The sequence below is a fragment of the Mus caroli genome, unplaced genomic scaffold, assembly GCF_978045245.1.
Source record: "Mus caroli unplaced genomic scaffold, Mus_caroli_1 scaffold_20, whole genome shotgun sequence".
Taxonomy (NCBI): domain Eukaryota; kingdom Metazoa; phylum Chordata; class Mammalia; order Rodentia; family Muridae; genus Mus; species Mus caroli.
The window spans coordinates 50,623,301-50,640,466 of record NW_028227275.1 but is presented as its reverse complement, the minus strand read 5'-3'; the positions used below and the strand labels follow the sequence as shown (position 1 = coordinate 50,640,466).

The following is a 17,166-nucleotide window of genomic DNA, read 5'->3' as shown; positions in this document are numbered from 1 at the left end:
AGGAAGGTTCTGAGGTTGAGGTGAGTGAGGTACCTGCTGCTGTCCAAGGGTAAGTAACCATTAGCTTGCCTTGGGGATCCTTAGGGCTGTAAGTAGGGCCACCCCAATGGAATGTTGGCATTTGGAGCCTGCTTTGAGGTTAGGAGTGTGGCAAGATGAGGGAGGAAGGTGTGGGGGTGGGGTTGGGTTGGTGAGTCCACAGAGAAACTCTTGGGAAGGAAGACCTGAGAAGTGAGCTATCGCCTAAAGGGCTGTGGGGAAGCTAGGGGGTCCTGATAACACAACAGAACAACTGGGTATGTTCTATCAGGCTGTCCTGTGGGCAAGGAGATTCTAATTTACCCTATCTTCCAGAATGGAAAATCTATAGTAGAGAACCCATCTGCTGTGATTACTATGTAGCCCACTGCTCCCTAGAAGTGTATCCGGTAAACCTACAGGGGCTGGGGAGACAGCTCCATTAGTAAAGTGCTTTCTAGGTCGCCATGAGCTGAATTTAATCCCCAGCACCTAATGTAAAAAAGCCAGGCATGGTGAGCCCTTCCTCTCAGTGCTGGGGAGGCAGAGACACAAGGATCCCAGGAGTTCACACACAAATTGACCTAACCTAATTAGTGGGCCCTAGACTAAAACCCTATTTCAAAACAACTCCTGAGGATGACATCCAAAGTAATCAATCCTCCGCCCTCTGCATGCATATGTACATATCTGTATTCCCCATACGAATGCACAGGATTACAAAGGGCCAAGAGATTACTGAGTGATCATGGGTCGGTGGGCATCCTGGGCCATGATGCTCAGTGGGTTGCTGAGTTGTGGTGGGTGACCATGGAAGCTGGAGCAGTGAGGCAGTCAGTGCTGGAGTGCGTTCTCAGAAGTTCCTCACACTGACATCCACTCTGGACTGAAGAAGCTGTGGCTTCTCGTGGGATTGCTCTAGTTGAACATGCCCTCAAGCAGTTTTATTTCCTTTTTCTTTGAAGGCTAGGTTTCTCTCGATAGCCCTGGCTGTCCTAGAACTCACTCTGTCTCCCGAGTGCTGGGATTAAAGGCATATGACACCATTGCCCAGTGAAGTGTGGTCTTTTTTAAAAATTGTCTTACAGTTCTTCAGTAACAGGGTAAATGTGAAATCAGTTTCAACAAGTAAGTAAGAGATGGGCTGATGTCTGCAGGTGCTAGTGCAGTGCCAGTGAAGGGAGAGGGGAGGTTGAGGGCATGGCCTGGGACATCCTGGGCATAAACTGCTCCCCAAAGCTGGCCAGTACAAAGCCATTGAGTGGTTGTTAGATGTTTAAGTGCATTTTTATGATCCACCTAAAAAGATAGTGAAAGACAAGATGTGGGAAAGCCTTTCTGGTCAGCCTGCAGTTGTGTGAAGTGTGTGGTCTGTGTACAGGGGAGCCCTGGCATACACCAGAGATGTAAACAAATAGCCACCCCTCCTTAGGGTATAGTTTGTATAGTACCACCTCACAGGACAGTGAGAGCACATGCAATTAGGGCAGGAAGTGCAGGAACAATGTCTGGAAGTCAGCTGAGGGTCCAGTGACCCTCTCCACCCACCCCTTGTATGAGGGAACATTCCCAGTCAGCAGGCCTGATCTTGAAGGTTTCTTGCTAGTAGTTGCAGCTACAGTGATGGAAGGTGACACAATAAAAGCAAGCTTTCATTTGGGGCTTGATGGATCCTAAAGGACTCCATCTTCCTGGACTCATTTGTAGTAGGTAGGGTCTAGGAGCATCACGGTCTGGTGCCCAAAGAGAATGTGTTTGCTATGAAGTGGGTCAGTGCTTATTACACCCGATGAACGTTTGAACCTCTGGATGTTCAAAACTATGTCCCTTTGCTGTTGAACTGACAGCTTGAACTTGGAGTGCCAACTACAGGGCACCTAGGTGCAGGGAAATCAACACTAGCTCCCAACCAACCTAGTACCTTGGCTGAGCTGCAAAGCATGCATCTAGCCAGCAGGCGGTGCTAATTCCTTTCTGCAGGTGAATGTCAGAGAAGCCTCTTATCCTAAGACTTGGCCTTTGCCTGTGATTTTAAAGCATAGTTTCAGAGACAAAGCTGAGACAGCAATGGATAGCTAATGACCTCCTTCATGGGTCTTGGGAGTATAGGGTCATAGTTAGTATGGACTTTGGCATCAAGCCTCAGTTTGACTCCTCTAACTATACCTTTTTACAATGAGTCTTGTGTTTGTCTCTACCTGTTTGTGGTGCCTACCTGGTAGTGCTAAGAGAGCTAGTAGTAAGCTTTTGCAAGGAGTGAGCACAGGGTGGCCCTCAGTAGCCAGTGACTGTTTCCCTGCTTCAGTATGGCTGTCGGTAACAGTTACAGTGGCCCTTAGTGCTTGACCCTCATGGTGTTAAGGTTTGACCTAACTTCTCCATCTTTTTTTTTTCTTGGTTTTTCAAAACAGGGATTCTCTGTATAGCACTGGTTGTCCTGGAACTCTGTAGTCCAGGCTGGCCTCGAACTCAGAAATCTGCCTGCCTCTGCCTACCAAGTGCTGGGATTAAAGGCCTGCACCACCACTCTCTGGCTAACTTCTCCATCTTTAAGCCTGATGTTAAAACTTAATCAATCCAGCTGAGTGTAGTGCTGTACACCTTAAATTCCAGCACTCAGTGGTAGGCAGATCCGAGTTCAAGGCCAGCCTGGTCTACAGAGTGAGATCCAGGACAACTAGGTCTACATAGAGAACCCTGTCTTGAAAAAGCAAAAGGCAAGCTCCACAAAACCAACAGCTCATTAGTCCAGCCAAGGAGGCAAGAGGAAGCAGGATCCAGGCAGGACTGAAGCTTGAAGGATTCCTCTGCCTGCCTAGCCCCAGGCTAAGGATTTGGATGGCACACATTGGAAAGAGATTACAGTTCTCCTTGTTACAGCAGAGTTCTCTCTAGTCCACACCAGCACCTGACAGGCAATTCCTCACCGCCTACATTGGTGCTCTGGTCTGTCCCCTTGCCCTAAGTCTGTGGATTGAGTCTGCAGGCTCCCCTCTCAGAGGCCTACATCTAGACTTCTGCCTTTGGCAGGCTCCCCGTTCTCATCCAGGCGGAATGTCAACATTGTCAGGATTCTGAAGAAGCCCCCCCACCCCAACCCACAGAGTTCCCAAATTAGAAGCTGTTTTTACTTCCCAGAGGTTTTGCTTTTATTTTCATCACATCTGTGTGACTTTCTCCCCCCCCCCCTTTAATTCAACGGTGACTTAAAGGATATAAAAATAAAATTTGGCATTTTTGTTGTTTACTTTTAAAGACTGGTCTGGTATTGCCCATTATTGGAACAGAAAAGGCCTTTTGCATTAAATGTGCCTGCAGGAATGCCTGGATAGAAGCCACATACCTTAAGCTGTAGCAGTGAACTCTGCAAAAAAGTATCATTTATTTTTATCTTATATATGTGTGGTATGTGCCCTTTCACCATGGCGCGTGTGGAACTCAGAACACAGCTTGCAGGGTTTGGTTCTCTTCCACCATGTGGGGCCCAGAGACCAAACTCAGGTCAGCTGTCTTGGCAGTAAATTCCTTTACCTGAGGAGCCACTGAGCTGAGGTCAGCCCTCACTCACAGGAAGCACATGGAAATAATTGGTTCTCGGTGCCTTGTTGGGGAGAGTGGAGAGGCAGGGAACACTTGGGTCTCCTGTAGCTGTGGCCGAAAGGCAGGAAGAGGAAATCTGATGGACTACAAGCAGCCCTGTGTCTCCCTCAGGATTGGTGGCCTGCCTTCCTCCCCATCAGCTCTGATTTACCTTGTTACAGGCCCAGGCTAGAAGGTGGAAAGGGGAGCTCTGCTCTTTTCTTTCTTTTTTTTTTTTTTTTTTTTTTTTTTTTGGTTTTTCGAGACAGGGTTTCTCTGTATAGCCCTGGCTGTCCTGGAACTCACTTTGTAGACCAGGCTGCCCTCGAACTCAGAAATCCGCCTGCCTATGCTTCCCGAGTGCTGGGATTAAAGGCGTGCGCCACCATGCCCGGCGGGGAGCTGTTTTCTTCTGAGCACAATTCATGTGAGATTTTGGTATCTAGGAATGTCTTCCACCATTGAGAGTGTAGGAAAGCTAGTTTTGCAGAGAGCTTTGTTGATGTTTACTATATGTGTTTTTGTCCACAAAACCTTTTGGTACAGAGGTATTGGCAGAACCTGTATACCATTTCAATCATTACAAAGTTCCTAACAAAAATCATGTGTAACTTGAAAGTAAGCAACCATTGCATTGGTAAAGTAACAGCCACAAAGGGCAAATGGGTATGGTTATGGTTATATAGGAGAAGGTCTTTGCCATATTCAAAGGTGAAAATGTGAGAGGGAAATGAAGCATGAAGGAACCCCATGGCCACTTGCTGGGAACCCCTCTGGGGTTTCCGAATGCTCTATGGACAAGGAAGACAAATGGAGATGGGATACAGCAGGTTATAAGACGCCAGCAGCTATGAAGATGCAAAGCTTCTAACAACAGAATCACTTTTAAGACTAGTGACTGCCTCTGGTGCTCAGATGGGCAAAGATCTAGAACCATCTGGAGGGGCAGAGAAGGCAGATCTCAGCCCACAGTCAGAAGGGATGTGGCTACTGTCTGACCCAGGAGCTCTATCTAAGAATTTCTTCAGAGAAAGCAATGCACAAAGAGGTCCACACTTATATAACTGCATTCACACTTGGTACCTGAAGTGATAGGCTTGGTTTCCTCTTAACAGATCAGATGTGTCCTAGTTCAACAGAAAGCTATACAGCACAGATGCTTAAAATGATAGGGAGTGAGGCACGGGGCTGGGAACATAGCTCACTCAGCTGAGACAGTGCTTTCTCTACCTGTACCCAGTACTGAGTGAAATCAGGCCATGGCTGTAATCCCAGCAGGAGGCTCAGAAGTTCAAGGCCATCAGGTTATATCAGATCCTGTGTCCAAAAAAAAAGTATAAGGATAAACATTTAGAATGTAGGTAGGGATGATGCTGGCTTAGTCAAGTGATTGTCAGCTCTCCAAACATACACATTATACATAACATATAGACTAGTTAGGCTACACACACATACACACAGGTAATGACAGAATTTGAAAGAATAAGACTTTATATGGGAGGGGTTAGGGGAGGAAAGGGAAGAGGAAAATGTGATTAACTCAAAAAATAAAAAAGTTAAGAGGGATCAGCAAGATGGCTCAGGGGGTGTTGGATCTGCAAGCTGACAACCTGGATCTGATCCCCAGAGTGCATATGAAGGTAGGAGAGACCTGACCACAGTTACTCTCTCTCCTCCACATGTATGCCATGCCACGCTCAGGCCTTACCCTCCAGGCATACATACATACACAGTGGTAAATAGAAAAGCAAACAGAAGACTGGTACAAGGCATTTATGGCTTGGCTTTTAACTTGGAAGGGACTCCGGGTGGCTCCTGCCGGGTGGGCAATGCTCTGTTTAAATGGTGTGGATGCCAATCCTTGTTCCAGCTCAGAAGAGTCGATGGAATCGGCCTTCTAACCCATCCACGCTGATTCTCCTGCCACGAATAGATCCTACAATTGGCCTGTGTTGCGATGTCACAGCCACAGCTGGGAGGCAGCCCCAAGAAGATGTTTGCTTTATGGTTAGAATCTGGATCTCTGCCTGCCCTGGGTGGGTATCCTGCCTTGGTGGTGTGCTGCCTCTTCTAAGAAAAAAAAAAAAAAGATGGAGTCTTCCCAGTCCTGCGTCTTTTGTTGTGGATTTGACCTCATACCCAAACAAAACTAAAAGCAAAACAAAAAAACTAGGTAAGCAATAGGCTTGGAATGTGAAGAGAAATTCCAGTCAGTGGCTTAACATCCAGAAAGCTCTGGCTGTTATCACACATGAGACTAGATATCTTTAATCAACTGGTTTAAATTGGTATTTCTATGGATTAGACACTAGGCTCATTTAACAAGATAAAACAGACTGAGGGAAGTGCCACAAAGCCCAAGGAGAAGCAAAGAAGCTGAGTCAGATATTGGAGTCCATGTTTATCCATAAGCTGGACAGATGGAGTAGGCCTGAACTAGGGTGAAGGGGCCTTGTGTCAAATGAGGGTTACTGGCTTGTGGCAGCTAAGCTCATGTCCTGCCAGAGGCCCAGAGATGTCGCTAGCCTTTCCAGACTCTTTCTGTATCCTTTTCTGAACCTGCCTCCTTCCCAGCCTACATCAATCAGCAGAATATTCTAGAACATAGCCTGGTCCTGACCTGTGAGATGGTGGCCATTGCCAAGTGGCAGGCAAGATCAAGGCCAGCTAGTTGCTACCCTATGCTGCCAGAAGGTTGTTGCATGGGTTGGCTTTGGGAGGCTGGGAGTCAGCTGTGTGCATCCCTCGTCCTTTGGTTCTCCTTCGGTGGATTCAGTGGAACTGAGGAGTTAGTTCAGGTTTGACGATTCTGTCCATGGGACTTCTGGCTTCCTCTTGTCAGGAAGGCAGCTTTGCAGGTGCTCCGAGGATACCCACATCTAGATAAGCTCCTGTCAGGTCATCAACTCCCAACTGCTGCTCTTTGCTGACTGCCTGATTCTGTTTCCTACCTGTTTTTGCTGAAAGACCACCTCTGTTTTTACCTCTGTTATGCCTGAAAGACCACCTTCCCTTGCTTAGTGGCATTCTCCCCAGACCCTGCCCTGGGAAAGAGTAATGCCGGACCGTGGCATATGTTAAGCACTGAGTTGCTTTGAGGAATGCATTAGATGTCATTATGTGGATTAGTGGGGCTCAGCCTCCTCTCCCCCCACAAAAGAGCTTATTTAAAGGAAAAAGGAGAGAACTGACCCCATAGTGTGTCTTCTGACTCCCACACACGTGCACCTCTCTCCTAGGAATAAAACATTTTGTCCGTTGTTCCACATAGTCTTTTTAGTTTTTTGAGACAGGGTCTATGAGCCTTGGCTGTACAGGAACTCATAAGTAGACCAACCTGGCCTCAAACTCAGATCCACCTGCTTCTGTCCCTGCAAGTGCTGGGATTAAAGGCATGGGCCACTGTGCTCAGCTTCCCTGTAGCCTATTGATTCAGTCAGGAATGTAGTAAACCTGAGAGTGGGAAGCTACACGTAAGTAGCCTACTGGCATAAGTGTCCAGCTTTAGTCAGTTGTTGTAAGGAGGAGTTACACTATAAATTAATGGCAAAGGCCATGAGGTGACTTCATCACATAAAGACACTTGCTATGCAAGCCAGATGACCTGAGTTCAATCCCCAGAGTCTGTGTCAAGGTGGAAGGAGAGAACGACTCCACAAAGCTGTCCTCTGACCTCCACATGTACAGTTAAAAATGAAAAACAAGTTAAAAAGATTAAAATAGTCGCTAAAAATGTAGAATGGGGGCTGGAGAGATGGCTCAGTGGTTGAGAGCACTGACTACTCTTCCAGAGGTTTTGAGTTCAATTCCCAGCAACCACATGGTGGCTCACAGCCATCTGTAATGGGATCTGACGCCCTCTTCTGGCGTGTACTTACATATATATAAATAAATCTCTGAAAAAAAGAAAACTGTAGTATAGGAAATCTGCATGCGAGTCAGTTATCGGTCCTTGGTTATAATCAAGTATTCTGTACTGAGGGTGCGCTTGTGTATGCATATTCTACTAGTATACACTTGGCACAAGTTTGCACACACCTGTGGCACTACATTTCACTGTTCCTGGCTGTCCTGGAACTCGCTCTGTAGACCAGGCTAGCCTCGAACTCAGAAATCCGCCTGCCTCTGCCTCCCAAGTGATGGGACTAAAGGCATGCACCACCATGCCCGGCTGCATTTCACTGTTATAGTGGCTCTGGCATCATGAGTGACAGGAACATCCGACCTCTGTTGTAATTTTACAGAGACACTGCCATAAAGGTGGAAAGCTCTCTACTGAAATGTTCTGGATAACGTGACTGTAGGGGTTATAATTCTGAAAGGACACTACTGACTCCAAAGAATAAGTTTCTCACGAGGCTTCACTCCTGTATTCCCAGCACTCTGAGGCAGAAGAATCACCGAGTTCAAAACCAGTTTTAGCTGTAGAGTTAAGAAGACCCTGTTCCCCCTCAAACATCCACACCCTTGGAAAAGACATACATCAGGTTTCATAAATAACTTCCTCACATCGGCTTTCAGTAGTTTTCAAACAATGGTTTATTGAGTCCATTTAATATCTGATGCCTTCCCAGAGCTTCTGGGCCCAGGCCCAGATCAGACCCACAAAGATACCGGCTGCCAGGGCTAGGGTAATGGCCAGCAGCAGGAGCAGCATTCTTGAGCTGGAGTTCCTGCTGGAACCTGTCAGAGAAGGGAGAGGCGGATTGCTTGGAGCTGTCTGTCTTCGGATGAGGGGCTGGGCTATTTTTACTTAGTTCCTCATTTAGTGGAGTTACACCTCACCTCCCCGTTTTATCAGCAGTGTCACAGAAAGGGCCATGACTCTTAGGGGCACCCCCAAACCCTGGTACCTGAGGGCTCAAGTTTAGCAGCATCCTCAAAGCCCACTGCCCCTGGAGAGCTTACAATGTCCAGGGCCCGGAGAGTGATGTTGTGGTGACCAGAGGATCGTCGACGCCCTGCCCAGGAGAAAAACTGTCTGGCCTCCAACCCCTAGTGGCCTGAGAGTCAGCTTCAGGTGTAAGGATGCATCAAAAGACAAATACCCCAGACTCACTTGCTATCCCAGAGTCACACGTAGTAGAGCATGTATCAGACCCCACAGGGTGGCAGGCAGAGGCACTACAGAAGAAATAGACCTGGTAGAAAGAAACACAGTCAAGGGGTGGCCTAGGTTTGTGCAGCTATGCTGGCAGCACAGAGGCAGGCTTGAAAGATTCAGGTGCAGAGCTGTGTTAGTGCAGGGAGAGAGGTGGGTGAGCAGAGACTGCGACCACAGCTGCCCTATACTGGTGGGGATGGAAACTGTAGTGTTCTCAATTTGGAGTTCAGACCTTCTGCTTCCTGAGCACCCAAACCTGCAGTAGAAGACACTCCCCACAGGCAGGAACTGTGGCATTCAAGGGACCTACAGTCCTCTGCCTTCTGCCCTCAGGAGCAGAACTTGGAAGGCAGCTAACAGAAGAGACGGGTTTTGGCCACAATGCCAGACAACGGATATCAGCTGTCCTCTCTTCACCCCTGCAGACAATACCTGGAGGCAAAGAAGAGCGCAAGGCACTGCTGCTTCCAGAAACAGCTCAGGGGAGGGGACCAGAGGCAGCATCAGTAGCTGTCTTGGCTTGGGAGGCAGCATACAAGCAAGGTGGGAGTGATGCCACCCTCGGCGTTGCCTGCCGGTGGGACCAGCCACACCTGATTGGTTAAGGGCAGGGATTTAAACATCTGTGAACGATGGGTGATTGATAGGACATGTTGTACTATCGATCACAGGCTGGACCGACCATACCAGCGAGTTTCCTATGGTGCCGTGTGTACGCCATACAGAAAAGGTTAAGAGATTTAAAGACCCTAAGTACATATCCACTTTGATCTTCTGGAGAAGCAGCTATGCTAAAAACCAAAGCAGAAGAACAAGGAACACATTATCATTTCTAGAATCAGTCGTGAGACCACACAGGGACACCGCAGCTGGTGCTGAGATTTAGGTTGTTCGTAGCCACACTGTTTCCTTCTGAGTTTTAGCCGTTTTGCATCTGTATACAGGGGGATGTGCATCCGCAACAGTACAGCACACGCGTGAGGGTCAGAGACAAATCATGGGAGCCAGTTCTCTCTGTCCACAATGCGACGATCTAGAAATTGAACTCAGGTCAGCAGGTTCGGCAGCAATTACCTTTTCCTTCTTGAGCCATCTTGTCAGCTACCTCTCCCTTCTCTCCCAAATTGTATATGGGTCATTGTTCTGAAGTCCTTGCCTCCTTCTGGAGCTGTTGTCCCTGACACTTGATAACAGCCAATCCATAAACTGGAATCTTAAGTGTTAGCTTGTAGGGTGTAGGAAGGATGTAGTGACCCGCTAATGACCATTCAGCAGGTGGCATGAGACATGAGGGCCAAAAAAAAAAAAAAAAAAAAAAGGCCTTCCTAACCTGTCCCCTAAGGGCATTCTGGGAACTGGAGTCAAGGAGCATGAAGGTGGTGATGGTGAAGCGCTGATAGTGGGACCAGAAGGGAAGCGCCTCTTTGTCTGCGGCCACTATTTGTGTTCTGTAGTTGTCACCCTTAAAAGGACACCTGGATTGAAGAGAAGTCCAGAAGCCTCTTTAAGGAGGTGTGGCAGGCAGGAAATCCCCCCCTCCCTGGGTGCAGCTCAGTCATCTGCTATCACTCACCCATCTGACAGAATAGGCCATTGGGGCTGCTCAAAGGGGCTGGTGGTGGGCGTGGCCCAGCACTGGTGTAGCACCAGAACCAGACTGGGATCAGTTCTCTGCAGGAGTCGGACCTCTACATAGACTGGTTCCCGGAGCAGTCTCACAAGGGGATAGTCACTCCCCTGATAGTAGGAGCTGAAGGTCTTATCTGCAGAGAGAGGGGCTTGTGAGTCTAGGACAGGCTGTAAGGCTTTAGAGGCAGGAAGGGAAAGTAGCAGGTGGGGTGGAGTGGGGGACTGTACCCGTGGCAATCCTCAGCTCCAGCCTCAGGGGTCCAGATTGAGTCACAGGGGCAGGTGGTTGGGGTGAGAAGATAGATGCCTGGATGGGCAGGAAATCGCTAGCATTGAAGATGCATCGAACATGAAGCCTAAAATCCAAGCACAAGAGGTTGGGGGAGACCATAAGTCAGAGCAATCACCAACATCCCAACAATGGATGTACCAGACAGCTTCCTCCATAGGGTGCAGTGGGCCCATGGACACCATTGTTCACTCTTCCTGCTCTTCTGCCCACCTAGTCTGCCCAGGACAGCTTGAATTGGCTAGACCAGTCCCTATTCTAGGTGCCAGGTAACCACAGTATCAAGACAACAAGGCTCTGTCCTGGCACTTGAGGTCTCTGAAGTGTGGTGAGAAGACCTGGATTGGGGAGCCATGAACTAGCCTTTAATGCCTAAGCCTCGTTTATCCTCTTTGCCTCATTGAGAGGCTCTAGTGAGGATTGTGGACGCCACAGGACTGTGTTTCAGGGCCTTGCTTGTCCTCACAACTAGCCTACCAGTGTCTCCCTTCGTAGCCTGAGTGCCATGCAGTCAGTCACCAATCCATGTCTCCAGGGTCCCATGCCCAACGTTCACTGATAGTGCTTTTCAGCTGTAGTAACTGCACCAGTGGTGAAGGCCTCACTCTGTTGTCTCATGCTCCTTTAGCCTAATCTGGACAGACTCCAGCTGTCCCTCTGTACTTCTCTGATCCCCCTCCCCCAAAGTCCTTCATGCTATGCTGAAACTGGCTGCCTCAAGCACTTAAGCCCAAAAACTTAAAAGCATTTTACAGAATTGTGTCCCCACCTCTGGGCCATAATTACTTTGTGCTAAAGCAAAAGACATTTGGACCCTGACGCTAGTCTCACGCCCTACACCCAGGCCTGTAACCCAGCCACTACTCACCGGAAGACACTGTCCCGAGTGATGGAACCCTGTGGCCCCTTTTGGACATCAATGTCAGACACCAGCTGGTTCTCATAGATGAGCTGCTCACCGACCAGCTGAAGAGGAGGTAGTGAGTGAGGCTCCCTAGGGGTGGGACTCACTCCCAGCATGCATCTCACCACTACCTGGACCATGATGATGCCCAAGCAGATAAAGTGGTAGCTGTCTGGTGATGCCCCTCATGAGATGGGGCTCATCGCCAGCCTAAGTTCCACTCCTACCTGGATTGCTGTTCCACAGAGGGTGAGAGGGACATGGAAGACCACGAAAGCACTTGTCTTCTGGGTAGGGGGGCATCCGTTGGGGGCATAGGCCAGGTGAACATTGTCTAGCAGGACTCCGTGTGTCAAGGCTGTTTCTTGCGACATGACCAAGGTAAAGTAGCCACTTTTGAAACACTGGAGAGTGACTAGGACAAAGGCAGGTCCAAGAGGTAGATCAGGACTTTGGGATTCAAAGTCTCTCTTCCTTAGGGACAGGGGATGGGCTCTGTGGGTGACAATGTGTAGCCACTAGGGAGTCAAGGGATCTAGACATTGTTCTTCCCACTGTTGGCAAATGCCCTAGGAGCTGACAGAACAGAGGGTTGAATGCTACAGAGTGAGGTCAGGGTCTACAAGAAGGGGAGGGACCCAATAGCCCCCTGGGGCAGGCACTCTTCCTATCTGAGGGTGGTGGCATCTTCTTGGGAGCTGGGTTCTCTTAGGCTGCATACAAGGCAGTTCAACTAGATGGAAGGGAGACTTGCCCTGCTATGCCAAGGGCGTGCTTGGGATGAGAGGTTATACCTGTGTTGCCATAGTAACAGGGCTCTTCTTTGGCACTGTCATAGCAGCAGCCAGCCTGCTGACATGCTTCCTTGGAACTTCCTTTTACCATGCATGGGATGTGTCCGGAGGCTACCTGGCACTGCTCCTGGGGCAGATGGGTACCTAGGGTTGGTGACAGAGCAGTGAGGAAATGACTGTTTAGAGCTCAAAGGTCCCAAGACACAGACTGTACACAGAGAAGGCCCACATACCTACAGAATCCAGCTCAGTCAATTCCCAGGGCTCCAGCGTGCCCCATTGGGAGTGAGGTACAGTGGGTCCAGCAGGTCCAGGTCCTAGGGATGGTGGAGCAGGAGTTGGATGGATGAAGCTGTGCTCTGGGTACAACGTAGTGAGACCAGTGTGGCCAGACCCAGCCAAGGTGTGGTCAGGGATGGGGTGAAGGGCAAAAGCATGAGGTGTAAAAGGCTCAGGTGTGGTGGGTGGAGCCAGGTAGGGGTCCGGAGTCACGGTGTGGTCTGGTTTGGGACAGATCAGTGTGACATCTTGTGCTATATCCACATGGCCATTGGGTAGGACGGCTTGTATGAACACCCTCAGGTGGAACCGCCCATCCTGCAGATGAGAAAGCCATAGAGAGCAGCTGAGTGTGGCCACCTGACACTTCAGGTGAGTGTGAGGGCTGGGCTGGAGGCCAGAGCATGGTGCCTGGCTGTTGACTACACCCAGTCCTGGAGTGGTTGCTTCCCAGGCTGGCTGGTGTTAATGGAAACTGAGCATCCCTGGTGGAGAGGGAGCAGATTTGTGGCGTATCTCAGGATCTAACCCGTCACCTACCCACTCCCCACCCCTCATAGGCTCTATTCTTCTCTGGTCATGAGGGGCAGTTAAGACAATCTCCCTCTGTCCTCACATGTGACTCTCCTTACCTTCTCTAGAACGTGGCAGCCTTTGTAATCAGCTGAGAATACTGTGCGCTCCTGGGCCTCACTGGTCACCCAGTGGTAGCAGATAGAGCAGTTATTCACCTCAAACCGGTTCCCAAATTCATCTGGGCAGGGGGAGGAGATTGGGGAGGGAGTCTCAGGTGCTGGAGGGCAAAGGGCTGCTGGGAACCTCTGAAAAGCTCTTGAAGCAGGCTTGTTCCAAGACCTAGTTTTCCTTGCTAGCTCAGCTGTGTGGCCTTAGAAAAGTGTCTTTCCCCTTCTGGTTTTGGTTTTCACTTCTGTTGTTGGCTCTTGATAGCTGGGATAAGGGTGTCAGACACAGACCTTATAGCCTAAGTTTAACCTAACCTTGGCTGAGGCATCTAGGAATCCCAAGGACTCCGAACATTCTCAGACACAATAGGAGTGAAATGAGGGCAGAGTGAAAGAAGGAAGCCTATTTGTCATCTTAACTGTCTCATTTGGGGACACCTGCTCACTTGCATTGTTACTTCAGAACAGCAAGCACCGAATCCCTACCCCACCCCATCCTACCCCACCCCGGGCTGCCCTCACCCTTCTTTTTCCATGCACAGGGCAAGTGTGTGTGGGGGAAGGGAGTCATCTTTCCCACCTCGAAGATGCTGCTCTGAAAGTGAGATTCAAATCATCACACAGAACCGCCCCCCCACACCTATTCTCTACATTAAATCACTCCCCCAAGGGTGTTTTGTGGGCCCAAAGCTTGCAGCTGGAAGTTGAAAGCCCAGCATTTGGAGTCAGGGCCTGTCTTTCCTACAGGTGATTGTTGTGCACAGGGCACAGGAGAGTCCTGTCTCTGTGTCATGGGCAAGAGGCTGGCTCTTGCAGTCCTCTTGAGTGGCTGGCCTCTACTCCTCCAGCACCTGCTGCCCCTAACCCCTCCCCCCCCCCAAGAGGTGCAGCTCCCTCCTTGCAGCAGGCTGGGCTTGGGACTAGGCATGGGAAATTGGGAAGGGTGTCTGCCAGCACTCACCCAGCACCTTGAATTGGACAGTCTGGTTTGGCCTAGGGAACACCAGCAGCTGCATGCCCCGTACCCCACAGTCATAGCTGTATTCAAAGCCAGGCTCAAGATGCAGACGCTGACCCAATCTCAGGGGAGCTGCCGCCAGCAGAAACAGGACCACAAAACAACCCCAGGCCATGATGGAGGTCCCTGTCTGTCAGCACAGACACCCACAACTGTCTCTATGATTTCCCCATCAGCTTACTTGGGGGGCCAAACCTTTATATGGATCAGGCAGGAAGTGGTAGCCTCTAGGGGCAAAGGGGATCCACCTGGGGGAGCAGCTGCTTAGCCTACAAGGGACTATGGAGAAACTCCTTCCCCTGAGGCAGGAGAAGGCACGTTCCATCCTGGGTCTATCAAGGATCTTTAGAAAGCTACTCCTCACCCCTCACCAATTTTCTGTGGCAGCTGGGACTACCCAGGGATTTCTAGCAAAGAGGCTGCAGGAAGGCTATAGGACAGCAGTCATATTCCTGAATGCTTCAGTCCCCTGACTGGGTGCTTCCCGAGTCTCACATGGGCGTGGGAGATTCCTGCCCAGGTATCCTTCTTCCAGGGTCTCCTTCTACCTGTCAGGACCCTGGAAACTGAATGCAAGGTTACTTCCTGCCCCCACTCAAGCCCAGCTCCTGGCAGAGCTGGCAGAATGCAGTGTGGTGGGTGGTGAGCAATCAGAGACTGGTGGTAGCGCCCCTCAGTGTTCTCATAGTTAATCCTCGGCTATCACATCCTCTGCTAGAAAACGCAAAATCCCAGATGCACGAATGTCTGAAATATTCTGAGCACCAATACGATGGCAAAAGTGGAAGTCTGTTCTTGACCTTGTGATGAGTCACACGCTACACACATGATACAGCACAAATCAAAATCCGGTTGCTGGGTCCACGTGGTGGTACATGCCTGTAATCCCAGCACATGGGAGGCTGAGGCATGAGGATCATAAGTTTGAAGGCAGCCTGGAATACAGAGGGAGAGAGAGAGAGAGAGAGAGAGAGAGAGAGAGAGAGAGAGAGAGAGAGAGAGAGAGAGAGAGAGAGAGAGAGAGAGAGAGAGAGAGAGAGAGAGAGAGAAGAGAGAGAGAGAGAGAGAGAGAAAGAGAGAGAGAGAGCTTTGTATGCAAGTATGATGATCTGAGTTCAAATCCCCAGCATCCATGTAAACAGCTAGGTGTTTGTAACACCATCACTCTTGGGATCAGAGATAAAAGGATTACTGGGACTTTCTGGCTGCTAGCCTAGCTCCAGATTCACTGAGAGATTCCTTCCAAAAGGAATAAGGTGCAGTAATGAACAGGTGTGCTGGTTCATTTTTTGCCAGCTTGACATAAGTTAGAGTCATCTGGAAGTTGACCTATAGAAATCAGATTGACCTGTAGGGGAGTCTTCTTGATTGGTGATTGACCCAGGAGGGCCTAGGTCACTGTGGGTGGTGCTACGCATGGGCAGGTGGTCCTGGTTTATACAAAAAAAGTAAGCTGAGCGAGCCACGAGGAGCAAGCTAGTAAGCAGCATTCCTCCATGGTTTCCTCCTGTTCTGACTCCCCCCAGTGATGCACTATTTGTTACCTGTAAATATAAAATGAAATTAATCTTTTCTTTCCCAGTTTGCTTTTGGTCATGCTGTTTATCACAGTATTGGAAAACAAACTAAGGCAGTGGGGTACCAGACATCCTGCTCTGGCCTCTCCTCATGCATGGGTGCTCACAGAACAGGCATGCACACACATATAAAACATCTTCAGTCCCAAGCATTTTTGATAAGCAGTGCTTAAGCATAATAAATGAAATAATATAAAATAAGAATAGATAATGGAATAAACATGGCATCCTAGATAGATACCGGGAAAGCTTAGGAGATGTATCTACCAGGTTATTGACAGCGAAACATGCCTGAGACTATTAGAAGGCATTAGCTACGGGGAAAGTGGTGAAGGGGGTGCCAGTCACCTAATGTCTTCTTGGTTTTCTGTTCAGCAATCGTAAGAAATAACATCTATGAACACACAAGAATGGACGAAGCCTGTGCCAGCTCCTCACTTTTCCCCATCCTCGGAGGGAAGCTATTATCCTCCCTTCCGGGTACTAATTCTCCCACAGCCCAGCAAGTCTGAGCTCAGCGAAGCCTGGTAACATGGGCTTGGTAACCTGTGGTTCTCTTGCACTTCAGAGAGCATGTAGTTACATGCTGGCTGCAGACTAGCTGCTATGGCTTCCCACTTGTGACCTGGCTGCGCCATTTTTCCCCCCAAGCCTCAGGTTTCTCCTTTGAAAACTAGAGTTGAAAAGTTGTGCTTATCTGGCAGGATGAGCAAGAAGATTGAAAGAGACCCATAATGGGTGTGTTGAATTGTATGTGGCACTGACTTAAGTGATGACTTAATAATTCATGGCACTGGTGGCTGTTTGAGCAGAGTAAGGAGAGGTACCCACCTGGAGTAGGATGGGGTAGGATGGGGCTCCTGGAAGTATTTCAGAAGGAAAGTTGACTTCAAGAATAGGGTCTTGGACAGAAGAAATGGCTCTGTGGTTGAGAGCACTTGTTACTCTTGCAGAAGACCTGGGTTTAGTTCCCAGGACCCACATGGTGCACAGCCATCCAAAACTCCAATTCCAGTGGATCCAAAAATCTTTTCTGAACTCCATGAGTACCAAGCATGTTTGCAGTACACATGCATAGATGTAGGCAAAACACTCATACACATTCAACAAACAAACAAACAAACAAACAAACAAATAAATCTTAAAATTGTCTTAAGGAAAAAGAAACATTCCAAGTTAAAAAAGAAGAGTGGGCCAGGTGTGGTGGCGCACGCCTTTAATCCCAGCACTTGGGAGGCAGAGGCAGGCAGATTTCTGAGTTCGAGGCCAGCCTGGTCTACAGAGTGAGTTCC

The 17,166-nt window shown here is 49.2% G+C and overlaps 1 protein-coding gene across 1 annotated transcript; it reads right to left on the bottom strand.

The window, feature by feature from the left end:
• Window positions 1–8,149: 8,149 nt before the first annotated feature.
• Zp1 (zona pellucida glycoprotein 1) lies at window positions 8,150–14,412 on the bottom strand. Its single transcript, XM_021152394.2, has 12 exons — window positions 14,241–14,412; window positions 13,229–13,350; window positions 12,551–12,914; window positions 12,318–12,461; window positions 11,751–11,938; window positions 11,488–11,585; window positions 10,559–10,686; window positions 10,275–10,464; window positions 10,032–10,176; window positions 8,657–8,738; window positions 8,451–8,558; window positions 8,150–8,280 (listed from the first exon to the last, which is right to left on the bottom strand). The coding sequence occupies exons 1-12, from the start codon at window positions 14,410–14,412 to the stop codon at window positions 8,150–8,152; spliced, it is 1,872 nt and encodes a 623-aa protein (XP_021008053.1).
• Window positions 14,413–17,166: the final 2,754 nt, after the last annotated feature.